Genomic DNA, 21,578 nt, shown 5'->3' on the forward strand with positions numbered 1-21,578 from the left:
TCACCAAATGAAGCTTCCAGTACTAGGATTGAATTACATTTAATTAAGCTCTTGCCAAAGGGGTCCCATGCGAATCCCCAAACTACCCATAGTGTTGTCAAGTGTATAGGTTGTTCTTCACAAACTGACAGCAATGGCCCACTGTTAAAGACAACATCCACACAACTCTTTGGACATGGAGGTGTCGAGCTGATGGTTACATAAAGCCTTCACTCCTATTTTCCACTGTCCTTGGTACCAGACAGTATTCTATATGCTCTCAAAAAAAAAAAAAAAAAAAAAAAAAAAAAAAAGAATGTAAACACCAAGCAGCCAGCCACAAATTCTTGTTCTACCATGGTATGATACCTAACAAGACATGCTGGGGCAATGGTGGCACGGAGTTTGTGCGAGTAACCAAACAATAATTAATTTGACTTGGGGCCCACTGTACAGTGGAACTCATTACTGACACTACTTGGATGACCAAGATCCTGGGACTATATATCCCAGGGGCCTAGAGTAAAGGCAAATAATACTGGTCTTAAAGCTGTGTATCTATAGTGATAAAATGATGCTAGTAATAGTCTGCTATACCGATGGATCAGTTCCTTATCCGGCTATGACCAGAGAAATTTCCTCCTGCAGCAGATGAGAACAAATACAGAGATCCACAGGTAAACATTAATGCAGAATGTGAGAGACCTTGGAATTCTCAGCCCTAAATGGGATGTCTCCATCAAATCCCTCCCCACAGAGCTCAGGGAAACCCCTTGAAGAGGAGGCAAGAGAGTTTAAGAGCCAGATGGAGTGGAGGACACCAAGAAAACAAAACCCTCTAAATCAGTGTGAGCAATGTTCATTTGAACTCATAGATACTGAGACAGCATGTACAGATAATGCATAGGGCCTGCATGGGTCCTCATCAGGTCCTCTCCACATAGACTATGATTTCCAGTTTAGCATTTTATGGGATTCCTGAGTGATAATGAATGGGTCTCTGATTCTTGTGTGCTTATTAGGCTCTTTTCCTTCAGTTGGTTTGTCTGTCCACCTTTTTTTAATGAAGCCTTGACTTTTATTACTGTAAAAAGCTGCATATTTATTTCCCTTTCTGACTCTATGCTTCAGCCTTCAACTCTTTCACAATGATTTTCTGCTTCTCAGTAAGGAAAACCCACTTGATCCTGTCACACACACAGTTGGTACACATGGAAACACCATAAGCCCTGCTGACGTGCTTCTTTTTCTTAGACAATCTCATAAGGACTTTAAGTCTCATAGCACAAACCCCTAAAGTCTGCCTGGGCACACACAGCATGTGGATTTAAGTTATTTCCCAACTTTCTCGTTATAAAGGTAAACAATCCTGTTGCCAGAGGTTTGAGACAGCCTAGTTTTGTTAAAGGTTGTATTGTAGGAGAGCCTATTATTGTGTGTCAAATGCTGGACCATTCTGAGTGTCAAAGCACCTTGACCAGAAGAGAAAAAGGCAAATCTATTTCCACAAAAAGAAAACAACAAGAAAAGAAGGACATTACGAAAAAATGTATCTCTTAATTTTCATTATAAAGGCAGATGAGAAGTAAAAATAAATAATGCATATATTTACTTAGAAATAGTGTAGAACATTAAAAAGTTATATGAGCCAAAGCACTGTGAAGCAGTATGTTTGATTTTTGATTTTTAGATGATTTCTTACCCTTGTCGTTGTCTTGTACAACATCAATTTGATATTTTTTAATCTTATTATATTTTATTTTGTTATATTTTTAAAAAGTGAATGAGTGAGTGAATGAATGAATAAACGGATAGATGGATGGATGGATGGATGGATGAAAGAAAACCTATATACTAAGGTAAAGCCTAACAACTGAACCAGTGCTTATACCTGCTGGGAGAGTTCTTCACAATAGAGATATCAGGTGACCTCTGGGTGTATCAGCTACTCCAGTACAGGCCTCATGTTAAGGATCATCATATAAGGTACTTCACAGTTTTTGGGTGGAATTTCATTTGGTTATAGTTCGTTGTTGTTTTGTTTGTTTGTTTGTTTGTTTGGGGTGTGGGTTTATTTTATTCTGTTGGAGCTTTTGGAATCTTTGTTGTATTTGGTTTTCGTTTGCTTATTGGGAAAGACTTTAAAGTTGGGTTGGTAGGTAATAGGAGAGTATCTGAAAGGACTTGGGAAGGAAAATATCAAAATATATTTAAACTTAAATATTGATTTCAATAATAAAAACATAATTAAAATAGAAAGAATAATTTTCATCACTACAGTGATGTAAATTTTAGGGGTATTAGTCATGACACCCCAGGGTGAATTCTCAACTAGTTGCTCCCATTACAGAACCAGCGACCAATGACAGGACATTTCTATTTCTTGGGTTTCATATGTTTTCCACATGCCAGTGATGATTTCTCTTTACACTTTTGATTACCAGCTTAATATTACTTTCAGAATTCAACATATATACAACTGTTTCTATGAAGTCTTATTTCATTCTCTCAAGTTTAAGTTAATCCCTCTCTTATGAGCCCAGGGACGTTTTTGACCCACACTCTGTTCAAGCTGTCAGCGGAGTATTTTTTCAGCATCTGATGGATTCCAGGCAATTATCTATGATTTCTCACTCCCATGATAAACAACACAATGAATAAATATTTAATAAATCTATTTTTCTTTTAAAATAGAACTGTATATTTTATTTTTACCATACATCTGTGTGTAAAGGGACTTAGAGGGACAATTGCTTTGTCACACTAAATACTGTAGAAAGGGAACACAGTTTTGTAAGTGTCTGGGGGCTTATGATATTAGCTTCTGTTTCATTCCAACCACTCCCTTTTGTAAAATCTAATATATCATCTTTTTAATATAAAATTTTATATCATCACAAAATTTAAAATATTATTATAGTTAATTTTTAAAAAATTATGGAAGTCTAAATCATTAATACATCAATCCTGAAAAGCATTACATATAGACATGAATTTAATCCACATATGCAAAGCCAGTCAACAAGTGAATTGTTTTATGATTCATCACATTGATGAGCTTAAGAAGAAAAAAGAAATCATTTTAAAGATATTCATAAATATTTGACAGAACTAAAAACACATTAATAACTAGAAAACCAAATCAAAGTAGAATAGGATAGAAATACTTCAAAGATTTTAAGAAAGTCTAGAAAAAAATAAAGCTAACATTACGTTTAATCTCTCTCTTCTTTCAAAAGATTCCCTGCACTCTGCCTAAAGTTTGGCTATGAGTCTGGGCATCTGCTTTAATGCCCTGTTGTGTAGTCTTTCAGAGACCCTCTGTGGTAGGCTTCTGTCCTGTTCCCTGTTTTCTCCCTCTTCCTATGTCCAATCCATTTGCCTTTCTGAATGAGGATTGAGCATCTTAAACAGGGTCCTCCTTCTTGATTAGCTTCTTTAGTTGTACAGATTTTAGTATGTTTATCCTATATTATATTTCTAATACCCATTATAAGTGAGTATATATCCTGTATCTTCTGCTTCTGGGATACCTCACTCAGGATGGTCTTTTCTAGTTCCCAACATTTTCCTGCACATTTCATGATTTCCTTGTTTATAATTGCCTGAGTAGTATTCCATTGTGTAAATGTACCTCAATTTCTGTATCAATTCCTCAACTGAGGGATATCTGGGTTGTTTCCAGATTCTGACTATTACGAATAATGCTGCTATGAACATGGTTGAGCAAAGACCTGGATGGGACAGGAGCTCGACAATGAGAGTGATAGAACCAAATGATCTTGGCACAGGGGACTTTTGTGAGACTGATACTCCAACCAAGGACCATGCATGAAGATAATCTAGAATGCCTGCACAGATGTAGCTCATGGCAGCTCAATGTCCAAGTGGGTGTCCTAATAAGGGGAACAGGAGCTGTCTCTGACATGAACTCAGTGGCTGGCTTTTTGATAACCTGCCCCTGAGGGGGGAGCAACCTTACCAGGCCAGAGAGGAAGACAATGCAGCCAGTCCTGATGAGACCTGATAGGCTAGGGTGAGATGGAAGGGGAGGAAGACCTCCCCTATCAGTAGACTGGGGGAGGGTCATGGGAGGAGAAGAGGGAGGAAGGCTGGGATTGGGAGAGGATGAGGGAGGGGGCTATAGCTGGGATGCAAAATGAATAAATTGTAATTAATAAAAAAATTAAACAATTAATTAAATAAATTATATTTAATGGTAAGAAACTAAAAGATTTATTAAGATAAGAAAGAAGAAAAAATTGGACCATTTCACAAAAGTTATTCAGCATCATATTGCATCTAGTCATTGCAATATGAGAGGAAAATAAATTAAAATCTATGAATGTTAGAAGGAAAGATTTAAAACTGTGTGAATAATTTGTAATTATCCTTAATAAAATTTCTACTCTTTCTAAGAGTAGAAAGAAACATCTTTTTATTTTTCTTTTCTTTTTTTAATATTAGTTACAGTGTATTAACTTTGTATTCCAGGTGTATCCCATGCCCTCATTCCCTCCCAATCCCACACTTCCTCCCTCTTCTCCTTCCTTCCCCTTTCCAAGTCCACTGATAAAAGAGGACTTCCTCCCCTTTCATCTGGTTTATCAGGTATCTTCAGAACTGGCTTCTAAGTCCTCCTCTGTGGCCTAATAGGACTCCTCCTCCCTTGAGGGGGTGGAGGGAGGTCAAAGAGCCAGCCATTGAGTTTATGTCAGAAATAGTCCCAGATCCCCTTACTAGGGTACCCACTTGGATACTGAGCTTCCATGGGCTACATCTGAGCAGAAAGAAATATCTTAAAACTAAGGTTTTGGATGCAAGTTAATATAAAAATTTACTTGTTCTCCAAGATACATTGCATAAAATTCTTAATAAATTAGCTAAAATGTGGATTACTGTTTAAAAGTTCATTGATTTCCAGGTATGGGGGAAGAGATGGATACCTAAGTTGAGCTTGGAGAATTCTTAGGTTAATCTATTCTATATAACAGCATGATGATGAGCACATGATACTAAATACATCAGAATTTGTAAACCATTGACTATATACAACAGATTCATATGCAAACTACACATTTCAGCTGATAATAAGGTAAAACAACAGCTCTTGGATTTTGTTATATGTTCTAAAGTTAGGAAAGAAGATGATGGCAGGGAAACTGTGTATGAGAGGAGGGCGTCTTCCTTATGACAATTTTAACCACAGATGAGGCAGCTTATGAATAATGAAAATTCATCCCTAACAGATCTTCATCAGGAATTCTCCACCAGGCATGGGGGATGGTGGCCTCCTAGAGCTGCCTCTCGTCTAGGTTTCTGACTAGTCTCTTCTTTTATATTCACATGGCAGGAAGATAAGGTGTTCTATACTTTATGACCACATGACGGTACTCCCATCTCTTGTGCAGCACCCAAGGTGCCCATTTATGTTCCAGAAAGTCCAACCACTTAACAGCATTAAGCGTTAAGACTACTTTTAGAGGAACTTGAACATTCAGTCTATAATAACAGAGGGATTACATAGGCACTTTGTTTCCTCCTCAACTTTGCTGTGAACCTAAATCTTTTTTGAATGAAAGTCTGAGTTTTAAAAGCAGTATATTTTTAATTACAGTTTATTCACTTTGTATCCCAGCTGTAGTCGCCACCCTCTTCCCCTCGCCATCCCACCCTCCCTCTCTCATCTCCTCCCATGCCCCTTCCCAAAATAATAAATTTGTCTGCTTTAGGAAATGTAGCAAGATTAAAAAAAAAACTTTAAAATATTAATTCAATAGTTAATGGTAATGAGCAGAATAATGGAACACCGAATATTTATAAATAAAAATTATTTATCTTTATAAATATTTTAACCTTTAAAAATAAATAAAACCAGTATATGGAAATCTCAAATAATTAGACCAGTAGATAAATTTTAAAACAGTGTAGTTTGAAATTCCATACCAACAATATTAATAATATTAATAGTTTTTAACTTAACATTTCCCTATATACAACTATAGCTATCAATAAATTTCTAATTTTAATTAGATCATAAAATACATTTTGTTTACTATTTAAATTTTAATGAAAATATTTTATATTACACATAAGTGTGTTGTGCTAAATGATTTTAAGTAAATAAATAAAGTTTTAAAGGACATGCAAAAAATGAATAGCATCTAAATGATTATAAAAATGTTATATGTATATATTATAACTACATCGAGTAGGTGATTAGAGACTGTTAATAGTGGTGGTGAGTTTTTTGTCAACTTTAAAAAATCTAGAGTCAGCTGGGAAGAGGGAACTCAGTTGCTTCCATCAGACTAACCTGTGGGGAAATCTATGGGTCACTTTTGATTAATGATTAATGTGGGAAAGTCTAGTCCACTGTGGGCGGTACCATCCCTAGGTTGGTGGTCCTGTAAATGTGTATCAGAAACTAGCTGATCAAACCATGGTAGCAAATCCTTAAAGCTAGTTTATCCACTGGCTCTACTTTTATTCTTGACTCCAGGTTCATGCCCTGAGTTCCTATCCATACTTCACATCATAACGGCTATAAACTGTAATGAGAATAAAGCCTGTCCTCCTTGTTGTTTTGATCATGGTCTTTATTGCAGCAATAAAAAGCAAAACTATGACAATTACAAAACTATCCCACTTTAATTACATAAAATTTTACTTTTGAAATTACCTTAGAAATTCCCTCAACATTTCTTAGATGAAAGAGTAAAAAGCTGGGTAAATACTACATATTATTTATTTTTATTCCCCTTAGAAAAATTAATAGTGCTGCACGTGGTGGCACACCCCTGTAATCCCAGCACTCAGAGAACCAGAGGCAGGTGGATAACTGTGAGATCAAGGGCAGTCTGGTCTGTACAGTGAGTCCAGGACAGCCAAGGCTACAGAGAAATCCTTTCTCAAAAACAAAACAAAACAAATCATTAAAAAAAAGAAAAACTAATAGTAATAATTTCATTTTTATTTAACAGCATTGAAAAACTAAATTTGAAAACTGAAAAAAATAATTATGAAAGATGATCATAATGATAAGAGTTTTTGAACATGTTTTCTGATAGAGTGTGGTCATCAATGAATTATGAAAACTCATTAATTTACTCAAAAGGTAGTCACTAATTTCTTATTTCAAGGAAACATATTCCTGCTTTAGAAACAACCTCTTCAAGGCTGTGCATGTTGGCAACCATGTCAAGTAGTGATGCAAAAATATTTACTCTCTCTCTGAGGGACCACTTTGTCCCAGAGTCACACTGTACAACAGTAGATGTAATCCATTTACATGATCTTCTGGGTTCAGAATTTTCATGACATATGCATACCCCATAAGGACACAAACACAAATCACAAGACAGTAGTTTAATACTGCATCATTTGTTAAAATAATAGTAATTTCTCCCCCAGGTTCTATGATTTCCCCAGCTGTGGATTCACAGTCATATTTACAGCATCCGTCATGAGTTTACTACAGTGGATCAGGCCTTAAGTCTAATCAGAAAAGTTGATTATGCATACTCCATTCATTCCACTATTGCATAAATAAATTTGTCTCAAGAGATCATTCATTATTGTAGCTTGCTGTGTTCACAGCTAAATAGAGATTGTTGATATTGTTCTCCCCCAGCGGCTTTCATAACACTTTCTGGAAATATGAAATACAGCCAGTAAGAAAGAGTTCTAAAGGTCAGCGCCAGCTTGATTTTTCCATGTTATTTGATGTAAGTATGTGGTATGTCCTTGGCAATAATATTTCCCATCAAGTTCTGGTTGTACAACGTAGAGCAATGGGAAGAGCTTACATTGTTTTGGAGGGTTTTATGGGATCTCTTAATCAATAACTAAAAGAAAGATGGCCTACAGCTGCATCTGGGCTTTTTGGTTGCTACCAAGTGTCATCTCTTAAAGTCATTATCTCTCCATATAGTGTAAGTTCATTTAGATACGTGTGTGTGTGTGTGTGTGTGTGTGTGTGTGTTTTGAGTGCCTGGCCCTCTGTTATACTCTCCACTTGAACAGTCACTCCAATTATTTTCCTTTTTTGCCTTTATGCCACCTGTGATCTATTATTTGTCTTCCCTTAAAATCACCTGATTGAATTTCTTGGACTATAGAGTCCTTCAACTTAAACATTCAAATCTAGAAACTCAAAAAGCTAGAACATCCATCATTTGGTGCCTTTTGAGATCCCAGCTACTTTACTCACTGTGATTATTTCCATTTCCAATCATTTTTCTGAAATATTCAGGATCAGAATTTTCTTCATATCTGAATAAAATTTGACTATACACACACTACATTTTCATTATCTTTTCTACCAGGAGATCGACATCCAGACATTTCTATTTCTTAGCTACTGTGAAGAGAGCAGTGAGAAGCATGGATGAGAATCCTTGGGAATGTGCCCAGGAATGTTGATTTTCATAGTGGCTGTACCAGCTCATAGGCTCCCAAGAGTAAAAAGGGGTTTCCCCTTCCTCATGTCTTCTCAAACATTTGTTTTCATTTGTTTTCTCTATCATAGACACTTTGAAGAATGATGAAATCTCAAAGCCATTTTAATTTTAATTTCTTTTGGTAAGGGCGTTAAACACCTAAAAATATTTCTTAGTCATCTTTATTTCTTCTTGTTAACAAGCCTTCAGCTATTATCATGCTGCAAACCTAACAAGAGAGGCTTCAAGCACTGTGTTTGTATCCCTTGTGCATCAAATTCTACTAAGATATATCCATTGGGGATACAAATAGGAAAGGAAGAAGTCAAAAATCAACATTTGCAGATAATAAAGTTCTCTATATGAAAGACCCTAAGGAATATAATAGAATACTGTGACATCTGAAAAACACCTTCAACAAAGTGACAGGATACAACACTACCACATAAAATATCAGTAGTCTTCCTATATACAAAAGACAAGCATATTGGAAAAAACAAAACAAAACAGGGATACAATCCTATTCATAAAAATGTCAAAGAAACAAACAAAAGCCTTTTGAAATAAATGTAAGCAAAAAAAAAAAAAAAAAGAAAAGAAAGAAAGAAAGAAGGAAAGAAAGAAAGCCCTGAAATAGTTAACACCTTAAACCTTAAAACACCGATGGGAGAACTGAAGAAACAGGATGAACAGAACCTTCATACTCTTATATTGAAAGGATTAACATTGTGAAAACAGTCAACCTACTAAAAGCAATACACAGATTCAATACAATTCTCATGAAAATTCCAACTCAGTTCTTCAAAAAGTTTTAAAAAATAATCAAAATCCATGGGGAAGGCCTGGAGAGATGGCTCAGAGGTTAAGAGCACTGGCTGTTCTTCCAAAGGTCCTGAGTTCAATTCCCAGCAACCACATGGTGGCTCAGAACCATCTATAGTGAGATCGGGTACCCTCTTCTGGTGTACATGCAGGCAGAACACTGTATAAATAATAAATAAAAATGTTTAAAAAAAATCCATGGGGAAACACAAAAAGCCTCAGACAGTCAAAACAATCTTTAATAATAAAATCTCTGCTTGAAGTTTCACCCTTTCTGATTGTGAATTATGCTTCAAATGATAAAACAGAAACGAACTTGAATAAAAGATAGACACGGTGATAAGGGCAGTAAAACTGAGGTACTAGAGATATGTTCACATTTCTAAAGCTGCCTTATTTCTGACAAAGAGATTCAAAATGCACTTTGGAAGGAAGATAACATCTTTCACCAGTCGTGATAGGAAAACGGAATAGCTGTTAAGTGGGAAAATGAAACTCAATTCTTGATTTCACTCTGCACAAAACTCAATCCCAAATGGTTTAGGAACTTAAAGTAAGACCTGATATTCTGAATCTTTTAGAAGGAAAAATAGGTAATGCAATCAAATGATATCAACAGATACAGACTTTCTGAATAGGAGGTTTATAGCACAGAGTAAGACCAATAATAGACATATATGACATCAAATGATTACCTCAAAATTTGTACAGGAAAGAACACCATTAATTAAGTGAATATTAGTCTACAGAATTTGAAAACAATATTAACTAGCAATACAGATGACAATGTACCAGTGTCTATAATGCAATGAACTCAAAATCTAAACACCAAGAAAACAAACAATGCAGTTAAAAGGTAGGCTATGGAGCCGGATGGATTGTCATTGTGGTTTTGGTCAACTTTCTGAACTCATAACCTCTTCACTTCAGCTATCATATTAATATCACTTGACTCGTTGTACATACATGTGGAGTGAAAGAGACTTTATATCAAAATATGTAACTATGAAAAGCAAGGCTTTTCTTTAGCATGCAGGAATGGCTTAGACCATTTGTGGCTTCAATCATTTATCAACAAGGGTACTTGATATTGAGATGGTATGAAGAAAATTACACAAGTAATAAAGTTTTGTTTTTTTGAAACATAACTATTTTGCAGTGGATTTAAGTCTCTACTGATTGAAATAGAAGTTAATATCATACAATCTACAGTCCTATGCAATAAAAGTCCTGATTTTATTTGTACATAATTACATATTACTCATAATTCTGCAAGTGCTAAGCTGAGAAGAACTAGCAAGCACTCATGAATTTTTCAGAATTCCAATAGGTATTCTGCTTAAGGTCTGATGACCATCACACTGAGCATGGGTGAAGAAGGCTCTATTTCCAAGGCAATTAAATATGATTCAGAATTTCATCACATGGCATGCATACCCGTGATTTCAGGACGTGTCTCTGATCAAAGACAATTTGAAGAATTCTAGCTCATTAGATTAAAAGAGTCAGTCAGAGGACTGAGAATATCAAGTGGGTTGGGAAAACATTTTTCTTATCTGTTGTGGCAAGATACACCTTAGATAAGTCCAACACTCATTAGTTGTTTTTTTTGTTTTTTTCACTTGTTTTTTGTTGAATTTATGTATTTATTTATTTATTACAATTTATTCACTTTGCATGCCCACCGCAGCCCTTCCCTCATTTCCTCCTAGTCCCATGCACGCTCTCACTTCTCTCCCTATGCCCTTTCCCTAGTTCCCTGATAAGGAAGAAACTTCTCGCCTTCTTTCTGACCCTAGCCTATCAGGTCTCATCAGAACTGACTGCATCATCTTCCTCTGTGGCCTGGTAAGGCTACAACCCCCAGGGGGAGGTGATCAAAGAGCGGCCACTGAGTTCATGTCAGAGATAGCCCCTGCTCCACTTATTTGAGAACTCACTTGGAGACTGAGCTGCCATGGGCAGGGGCTCTATGTCCTCTCCATGCATGGTCCTTGGTTGTAGTATTGGTCTCTGCAGGCCCCCCTGGGCTGAAGATTTTTTTGTTGGTTTGTTTTGATTTGTTGTTTTGTTTGTTTGTTTATTTTGTTTTTAGCTTGTTGGTCTCTTTGTGGAGTCCTGTCCCCTCCAGGTCTTTCTGTCTCCCTTTTCTTCTCTGCCCTAAGTTTGGCTATGAGTCTCAGCACCTCCTTCGATACCATGATGGGTAGAGTCTTTCAGAGACCCCCCTGTGGAAGGCTACTTTCCTCTTCCCTGTCTTCTGCTTCCAATCTGAACAGTCATGTACAATAAAAGATCTTCTGGAGGTATCTCCATCCATGATCTCAAGCTGTACTATAGAGCAACAGTAATAAAAACGGCATGATACTGGTATAGAAGCCAACTGGTGGATAATTGGAATCAAATTGAAGATTCAGAAATAAACCCACACACCTGTGAATACTTGATTTTTTTTTTTTTTTTACAAAAAAGCCAAAACCATATAATCGGAAAAAAAGACAGCATCTTCAACAAATAATGCTGATCTAACTGGATGTCTACAGGTAGAAAAATGCAAATAAATCCACATTTATCACCCTGCACAAAAGTAAAGTCCAAGTGGATCAAAGACCTCAACAGAAAAGCAGACACACTAAATCTGTTAGAAGAAAAAGTGGGGAAGAGCCTTGAACTCATTGGCACAGGAGAAAACTTCTTGAACAGAACACCAACAGCACAGGCTCTAAGATCAACAATCAATAAATGGGACCTCATGGAACTGAGAAGCTTCTGTAAAGCAAAGGACACTCATCTATTGCTTTGAATTACTAGACTATAGTATATGTTGCACAACTGATGGATCTCCCAACCTAGCAAGACCTAATCTTCTAAAATGTCTTTAATTTTCCTTTTGTCTTATTGGTGAAATCCTCCAGTTTACCCTGTTAGTCTAATTGCCTGTCATCCTCCAAAATCTGCCTTCAGACTAGTGCCTAAAGTTCTTACAATTTTTGATGTTGAGGTTAAGCTAGAGAAATGCTAGTTTAAATAGCAAGTAACCTAATTCATAAGCTTGGGAATTTATTTAAACTTTTTGTGGGAGTAGCAGAACTAACAAAAAACACAGGTAGGATTTTTATGACAACACAGGACCTGGCATTGCCACATACATGGTTAACATATGATGCTTGTGTTCATATCATAACATCTATAGAATTTTTATACTGTTATTTTTGAGTAATAATTTAATTCCATTTCTCCCTTCCCTTTCTTCCTTCCAACCATCTGCTTTGCTCCTCTCCTCTCCCCTTTAAGTTCATGGCCTCTTTTTCACTAATTTTTCTTTTATGCATATGTCTATTTTTATGTACATCTCTCAATATGACACGTTAGTTACATATAATCTGTAACATAGATCAGAAGACATGTGTAGATATTAAATATCAATGTAAAGGCCCTCTGATCATGGAAGCCCCATAAACAGAACATAGAAAGAATCTTGTGATAAAAATGATCTGTTCTTTTAACATTTCTTTCCCATCATCTCTTCTAGAAGTGAAAAAGGAAAAACCTGGAAAGAGTTCTTCGGATTTGAAAGACAAAGGTAATGAAACACATTTAATATAATAGCAGAGTTGTAAGTTAAAGTATCTGAACAAGTTCCTTGGACATGTGTGGCATTATCTTCACAGTTATGCAAACTAAAATTACACAGGCTGTTTAACATCATAAAAAAATACCAGCACTTATCAAAAAGTGGGAAAAGAGGAAGGCAGGTATAAAAAATGGAGAAGATTTCTTAACAATTAAAAGTAATACAGATTAAAAAATAAAATTATTAGGAAAAACTCATCTCTATAGCCTCTGACTCTCCGCTTTCTAATATCTGTCTATATATCATCTATCTCTACATCATCTATCTGTAGCTGTATCTATATCATCTATATCTACATCATGTATTTATATTTATTTATATCTATACCATCTGTGTATCTGTATCTATCATCTACATCTAGCTTTCTATCTATCTCTCATTTATTTATCTCAAAGAATATTGGGCAACTGAAACCATTGAAATCATTGAGAATCATTGGAGAAAGAAAAATGATAAGGCTAGGAAGAGGGACCGAGACATAGTAATTGAAGCTCTGAATCCTCTTACTTTTCAGCACTCTCAGGCTTATTCTGTGTGCTTTGGTCTTTTCAGATTCTTATTGCTAACCAAATGTAAAGTTCTCATTTAGAACCATGATTTCATTTTCATGGTTGATGGACTGCTTCTCTGTCCATCAAATTCTTCATCTTATTTTAAAAAAATAATTTCTTTATAAGTCATTCACCTCATTTATTGCAGCCTTCCCTCAAGCTCCTCTCTTTAAATTAATACACCAAAATTTTCATTTGCTATATTATATAGGACAGCTATCCTAGCTATCTTTGGTGGGGTTTTTATTGCCGGAAAGAGACACTATGAGTGAGGCAACTCTTCCAAAAGTAACTAAGTGGGGGCTTGGTTACAGTTTTGGGGTGTTAGTTTATTATCGTGGTAGGGAGCATGGTGGAATGCAGGCAGCCATGGTGCTAAGCAGTAGATGAGAGTTTCATACCCTTACCTCCGTCCTGGCAGTAGGCAGAGAGGGGGACACTGGGCCTAGTATGGGCTTTTGAAACCTCAGAGCCCAACCCCAGTGATATACCTCCTCCCACAAAGACACATCTCCTTCAACAATGATATACCTACTCCAAAAAGGCCACACTTCCAAATAGTTCAGCAACTGTGATCTAAGCCTGCAAATATACGAGCTTATTGGGGACATTCTTATTCAAACCACTATATTTCGCTATCTGGACCCCATAGGCTAGTAGCCACATCATAATGCAAAATGCATTTGGTTCAACTTCGAACATAGTCTTTCAGTCTTAAAACAGTTTAAGTCTTTTGAGACTCAGGGAAAGTGCTTTGCTGTTGTCATGTGCAAAATATTAATCCAAAACTTGATTACATACTTCCAGCATATAATGGCATAGAATATATGTTACCTTTCCAAAAAATAAGAAAAAGGAGCAGGGTAAGGAACCAAAGTAAGACTCAAAATCAGTGGGATAATTCTTCATTTCTGATATAAAGATTGGTCAAATATATCAGGGCACAGGGATCTTCTATGAGAATGTTTCTCCAACCAAGGACCATGTATGGATATAACCTAGAACCCTGCTCCGATGTAGCCCATGGTAGCTCAGTATCCAAGTGGGTTCCCTAGTAAGGGGAACAAGGACTATTTCTGACAGGAACTCAATGGGTGGCTCTTTGACCTCTTCCTCCCCACCCCCTCGAGGAAGGAGCAGCCTTGCTAGGCCACAGAAGAGGACAATGCAGCCAGTCCTGAAGATACCTGATAACCTAGGGCCAGATGGAAGGGAAGAAGGATCTCCCCTATCAGTGGACTTGGAAAGGGGTAGGGAGGAGATGAGGGAGGGAGGTGGGTTTTCAATGGAATGAGGGAGAGGACTACAACTGGGATACAAAGTAAATAACCTGTAATTAATATAAAAAAATAAAAATTATTAAAAAAGATTGTTTTCAGAACTGCCACTCCTTCCAGCTTTGTTAACTGCAGTAAATTACTCTCTTGAGCTGGTTATTCACAGTCTACAGCTCTCTTTGGCAAGTATTTCACGGCTCTGGCATCTCCAACATCTTGGCGTCTCCAAAGCAATCTAGTTTTCACCTTCACAGCCTCATGAAACAACCTCTCCAGGCTTCTCTGCAGAGCTGGCCCAGCCACACACCTAGCTGTGACCTTTCCTAAACTATGTAGGAAGATTCTACAACCTCTTTCTTGTATCCTTAATGATAAAGCCAAAATTACATGACTGAAAGCTGACAAGTTCTTCACTTTGCAGGGGCTAGAACTTGTGAGCCTTTTTGACTTGCATCTACATAAGGTTTCCAGTGTCTTGGTTTCCTTCACTGTTTAAGCTTTCTTTTCAGAAACTGACAACTTAACTGGGGAAGGTCCTACCCTGAGGTCACCATCCCCTTTCATGCTGAGCTTTCCTTTAAACTTTTTATCCCCTTCTACACAAGGCTTGGCTCCAACATTACATTTCATGGTGGTGGTGGTTTTTTTTTTTTTCTCTGTCCTCAAACAATAAATATTGCGTTTCTCTTTGCTCTACTTGCTCCTTTTTATTATAGATCTGGATAAGAATGGTCACCAACAACAGTATGACACAGACAATACTAGACTGTCTTGATATTTTTTTACTGCCAAAACTATTAATCCAAAACTCTTCAATTTAGCCTCTGAAAAAAATTAGGACAATGACAATAAGAACTACTTTTTTTTGCAAAAATATCACATGCATATACAGTGGCAGAATCAGAGTAATATTTTTACAGACTCAGTATTCTCTTCTGCCTCTGTCTCTGTCTCTCGCTTTTCCTCCCCCCTCCTCATCTTTTCTTTTTCCTGTTTTCTCCTCTCTCCTTTTCCTTTCCTTTTCTCTTTTTCTTTCTCCTTCCCCTCACTACATAAATGTACATGGGCTTATGTGTTTTAATGCACTTACTTTGCAATTCAGTCTACAAAGACTACACTTTTCTTCTAATATAGTTTGAAATACTTTTATTTTTCTTGGTATCTGTATCACGGGAATGCGGAGCTCTTACATTACTGTTTACTATTGAGGTAACTCAAAAGGAAGATTTAACACTAACTCTTCGTATAATATAAGTAATTATAGTTTCATTTAAAAACATCACCTGTGCCAAATCCCAAAAGTTTGAAAGTGGAGTTGAGTAGAACTCATAAAGGTTCACAGAGACTGAAGTGACAATCACAGAGCTTATGTGGGTCTGAACTAGGTCCTTTGCATATATGCTATGGTTGTGTAGCTTGGTGTTCTTGTGAGGCTTCTAACAATATATAAGAGGGGTGTGGGATGTCTTTGACTCTTTTGCCTGCTCTTGGGACCTTTTCTTCCTACTGGGTTGTCTTTTCCAGCCTTGATATGAGGATGTGGGCCTAGTGTTACTGTAACTTGTTATGTCATGTTTGCTTGATGTCCGTGGGAGGTCTGCTCTCTCTTAAAACAAAGTGGAAGAGCTGTGGATCTGGTGAGAGGAGAGGTGAGAGTAGATCTATAGTACAGGAAGGGAAAGCTTCAGTTGGTAATATATGGGAGAAGACATTTTCAAAAGATATTACAAAAACCAAAACAACCAAACCAAACCAAACAAACATCCTATCCTAGCAATGAAATCTGATAGACTTAAGTCTATATTGATTAGTTATCCAAGTTAACTATACAGACTCTTAAAATTTATGTCTTAGTCATATAGTTACAAACATGTTTATTGAGAATTCTCACTTTATTTAAAATGATCTACTCTTTGCAAGTATCTTCCTACTCTTAATAAAATCATATATATATGTATATATATACATACATATATATGTATGTATGTATGTATAAAATATATAATTTTTTTTCTTATGGTTATTGATTTAGAATTATACAAATTGTCCTTTGTTTTTAAAACAGGTCTCAAAAAAGCACTAAGATGTTTTTTTAAGATATAGCAGATATATTTAAGAGGGATTTTTCTTTTTAGCAAAATTTATCATTACTAAAAAAAAAATCAAAGAAAAATGTAATATACCATACAAGATTTGGGACATTGAAAACCTCCATGGTGCTTTTCTTCCTGGAGAGTCCCTTTGAAGCCTGCTGTGGAGATCTGTCTAAAGAAGGCTGAAGCACTCTCACTTGTTAAAGGGTCTCATACTTCAATTCAGTGAATTTCAAAAATTATTTCTATCATGCAGAAAAGAGAATTTCAGCATTTAGCAGTCTCCCATAAACTCTCCTGTATGTACTGTCCAAAGCCATGTTGAATCACAGTAAAATACTGAAAGCAGAATTATTACTGAAAGATCACTTGCAACCACATTTACAAAAGCTATCATAGCATGAATAAATTAGGCATTCAAAGAATATCATTAGACTTCTGTCTTTATGCAAGGAAGAGTAGAGAACTCCTGAAAAGGAAGATTATCACATGCTGTTACCCTTTGTTGCTGGCTTAGCTATTAGAATTGTGGATTCAAGATTTAAACTTCTCCTAACACCTCCATACACATACAAGGATGAGCCCTGCTTATTTGGCCTTGGTACCCAGAGAACAAAAAAAAACAAAAACAAAAATGAAACAAAAAACCATGGCAACTGGTTATTGGTGAGCTTTCTTGTAGCATACATGCCTTCTTTCTCAACTAAAATCAGTCATCCTTCTGGTTTCTGTCTCAGTTAAGTTGTATGACCACCTTTAACATACTTATCTCCTCCCAGGAAGACACTGAACCTGGAACTTGAAGACTTTAGGCTTCCACACTGGGACTCTAACCACACCATCATTTCTTCATTCATAAAACAAACAAACATGAAACTGTTTTTGCTTTGGAAGCAGTAACATACCCCACCTTTGATAAAATGAATGACTATATCTGATGTGTTTCTTCATCAATAGCTTTTGATGTCAATTTTATACACTGAAATATAGATAAAAAGCTGACCCTATTTCTTCTTAGCATTTTAAGTAGCAGTATAAATAGTACTTTGCAACCAAACCAATTTTCAAATTTTCTATATATCATATGTAGGACTAGCTTGTCATCCAGGAAACTCTTGACTTAAAGGACATGATAATTTTTAAATTTGCTTTTATTTGAAAAAAAAAAAACTAACTCATGTATGTTTGGGAATACATTGCAATTTTGATATATGTTTATCACAGGAAATACCACAGTTATGAGCAAACTCATTACCAAGTATTTACTTTCACAGTAACATTGGAAATCTTTTTTATTTATTTATTTTTACATTTTACACTACAAGTTGCATCAGTATTTATCACATCACCCTTCTGTGCAGTAGAGCAGTATTGTTACCGTCACCATCCAGCTGACACTGTCTACCCTTTTATTTACTGTTATCATTCTCTTTTTCCCAGGCAGCTCTTCCACATCATCTGGAAGCAACTCAATTCTCTAACTGTAGATTCTTATTGACTTTGACTGTATGTGTCAGTGAAGTGTGGTGTCTTTATTCTTGTGTCTAACATGCTTCACTTATTCTTGGCATACTGTTAGCCATCTTTACCCAGCATACACTTGGTCATGGGTAGAGTGCATCTCCACAGACCAGGGATATTGTTGTATACTTTGAATTTCAACCCCAAGTCCTGAGGTAGTAAGAATAAGAGACTGCCAAGCTGGGTCTCACATTTTCCCCATTTCTATTACATAAAAGTTATTTTTTATCTGAGACTCATAGCCAAACTTTGGGCAGAGTGCAGGGAATCTTATGAAAAAAAGTGGGATATGAAAAGACCTGGAGGGGCCAAGAGCTCCAAAAAGAGAGAGAAAAATAAAAAAATCTGGACACTGGGATCTTGTCTAAGTCTGATACTCCAACCAAGGTCCATTCATGGTGATAATCTAGAACCTCTATGCAGATGTAGCCCATGGCATTTCAGTGTCCAAGTGAGTTCTGTAGTAATGGGAACAGGAACTGTCTCTGACATGAACTGATTGGCCTACTCTTTGATCACCTTCCCCTGACATGGGTGCAGCCTTACCAGGCCCCAGAGGAAGACAATGGAGCCACTCCTGATGAGACCTAATAGACTAGGATCAGAAGGAAGGAGAGGAAGACTTCCTGTATCAGTGGACTTGGGAAGGGGCATGCTTCAAGAAAGGGGAGGACTAGAGGGATTGAGAGGGGAGGAGGGAGGGAGCTACAGGGGGGATATAAAGTGAATAAGGGGTAATTAATAAAAAATTTTTAAAAATAAAATAGCTTTTCACACAATAAAGGCTCAGTTAATTTGTCAAAAAAATGTAAAATTGTAGAGTCTATTCCTAACTGATACATCTATCAAGTCCTGCACCTAAGGCTTAGTGACCATTTCAGAGGAATCAGTATTTTTAATTACATCTTGAAGCCTAAAATACTGAATTACATAATATAGTATTTTTCACTTATAGGTTTTTTTATTTTGCTTTTAAACAAAACAGAAATAAACAAAACTTAAAAAATAAACTTATTTAGTTTTAATTAAATTATCTGGGGAGATGTTCAGGTACTGTGGTCCAGTGTCTTGTAAAATCAGGAATCAATATGTTCTTATCTTATTAAATAGCTGGTCTCTTAAATAAATACAGTTTACTCAGAAATGTGGGTAAGGGAATAAAAATAATAACATTAAGGCCCTATTTCTGAAGACAGCACCTACACAACTCATTGAACATGGAGAAGTCAAGTTGGTGCCTACACAGAGCCTTCACCCCTACTTTCTAGTGTCCAGGACAATGGGAGTTACTCTCCACACTACTAAGGAAGAAAGATAAGCACCAATCCACTAACAAACCCTTCTGCCTAATGGTAACCTGCCCAGCAGATGCTCTAGCACAATAGTGGCACAAAGCTGATGGCAGTAACCATCCAAAATCTGATTGGATTTGATGCCTACCTCATGGAACTCATTCCAAACACTGCTTGGATAAGATAGCCAACAGCCTGGGACTAGATGGGCCAGAAGCCTAGGGGAAATGCTAAAGGAAAGTAGCAATAAAATTTTCCTATGAAGGTTTGATATCTTCTAAAAGCAAATAGAATCCTAAATCCCAATCATAGATCATAGGCAGAAAAGATGTTAATGGGAATATTATTTATGAATTTTAAATTATATTTTAAAATATATAAACATATTGCACATCATACATGAAAACTGACTAACTAAAAGAAAATAAAACTCAATGAGCTTTCATAGAATTAGACTAACCATTCAAGATGTGATCTGTGGACATTCACATTGTATATCGTATTTTCACCACTGAATATATTTTATGTATATATCCATGATCAAAAAATTAAAAAAAATAAACAATGGTGGAGTTAGAACTAGAAAAACAATGAGCTATTACCTTCTTTCATAAAGTGTTAATGGCAATCTTCCATCATCTCCTAATATTTAGCCTTTCTTAATCGTTTTCTACATGTTATACCATACCCACACGTTCACTTATATACATACATACATACATATATTATGGGCTAAGTTATACATGTGAGGGAGAGTATGCCTCTTTTTCTTTTTGAGAATGAGTGAAATCACTTTAATCTAAGTCCATCCATTTTCTTAAAAGTTTTATAAACCAGATGTCCCTCAACTGAAGAATGGATACAGAAATTGTGGTACATTTAGACAGTGGAATACTACTCAGCTATTAAAAACAAGGAAATCATGAAATATTTAGGCAAATATATGGAACTAGAAAAGATCATCCTGAGTGAGGTAACCCAGAAGCAGAAAAACACACATGGCATATGCTCACTTATAAGAGGATTTCACAGATATATCATAGGATATATGTACTAAAATCTAAACTCTTAAAGAAGCTAAGCAAGAAGGAAAACCTTAGGGAAGATGCTCAACCGTCATTCAGAAAGGCAAACAGCATAAATATTGGAAGCAGGAGAAAATAGGGAACAGGACAGGAGCCTGCCATGGAGGTCCTCTAAAGACTACAATGATTAGAGTATCAAAGCAGATGCTGAGATTCATAGCCAAACTTTGGACGGAGTGCAGGGAATCTTATGAAAGAATGGAGAGATAGAAAGAGTTGGAGGAGACAGAATCTTCACAAGACCAACAGAACCAAAAAACTCATGGCTTAGGGTCTTTGCACAGACTGATACTCCAACCAAGGACCATTCATAGATATAACCTAGAACCCCTGCTCAGATTTAGCCCAAAGACAGCTCTATCTCCAAGTGAGTTCCCTAGTAAGGGGAGCAGGGAGTGTCTCTGATGTGAACTCAGTGGCTAGCACTTTGATCACTTCCCTATGAAGGGTGCATTCTTGGCCACAGAAGAAGACAAAACAGCCAGTCCTGAGAAGACCTGATAAACTTGTGTCAGATAGAGGGGAGGGGCATAGAGGGAGAAGGAGGGAAAGTAGTACTGGGAGAAGACAAGGGAGGGGGCTACAGCCAGTATACAAAGTAAATAAATTGTAATAAATAATAAATAAAAAAATTATAACATTTTTCTTTAAAAATGAATAATATTCCAATTTACATATATGCCAATTCTCCTAATTCATTCATTTTTTTTTTGTCTTGGGTATCTTGTAGAAAAATGGACATAAAGACATCTGTGTTAGGTGACAATGTTAATCCATGATATTGATGAATATCTGTTGATGGAAATATTCTTGGATGGTTAGTGAAATAGAAATTCTTTGGCTAAACTTATCACAGAGTAGAAGAAACAGAGAAAGATAAAAA

The 21,578-nt window shown here is 36.3% G+C and overlaps 1 protein-coding gene and 1 pseudogene across 1 annotated transcript in view; one reads left to right on the plus strand and one right to left on the minus strand.

Annotated features, from left to right (window-relative positions):
• The window catches only part of Trdn (triadin), a 382,140-nt gene that overhangs the window by 273,387 nt on the left and 87,175 nt on the right, over nt 1-21,578 (plus strand). Inside the window, exon 22 of the mRNA XM_060373675.1 lies at nt 12,775-12,825. Within this exon, the coding sequence (XP_060229658.1) occupies nt 12,775-12,825 (51 nt within the window). The remainder of the gene's footprint in view (nt 1-12,774; nt 12,826-21,578) is intronic.
• Nucleotides 1,082-1,434, minus strand: LOC110563090 (large ribosomal subunit protein eL34-like; annotated as a pseudogene).

Source organism: Meriones unguiculatus, chromosome 20 (genome assembly GCF_030254825.1).
Source record: "Meriones unguiculatus strain TT.TT164.6M chromosome 20, Bangor_MerUng_6.1, whole genome shotgun sequence".
Classification (NCBI taxonomy): Eukaryota; Metazoa; Chordata; class Mammalia; order Rodentia; family Muridae; genus Meriones; species Meriones unguiculatus.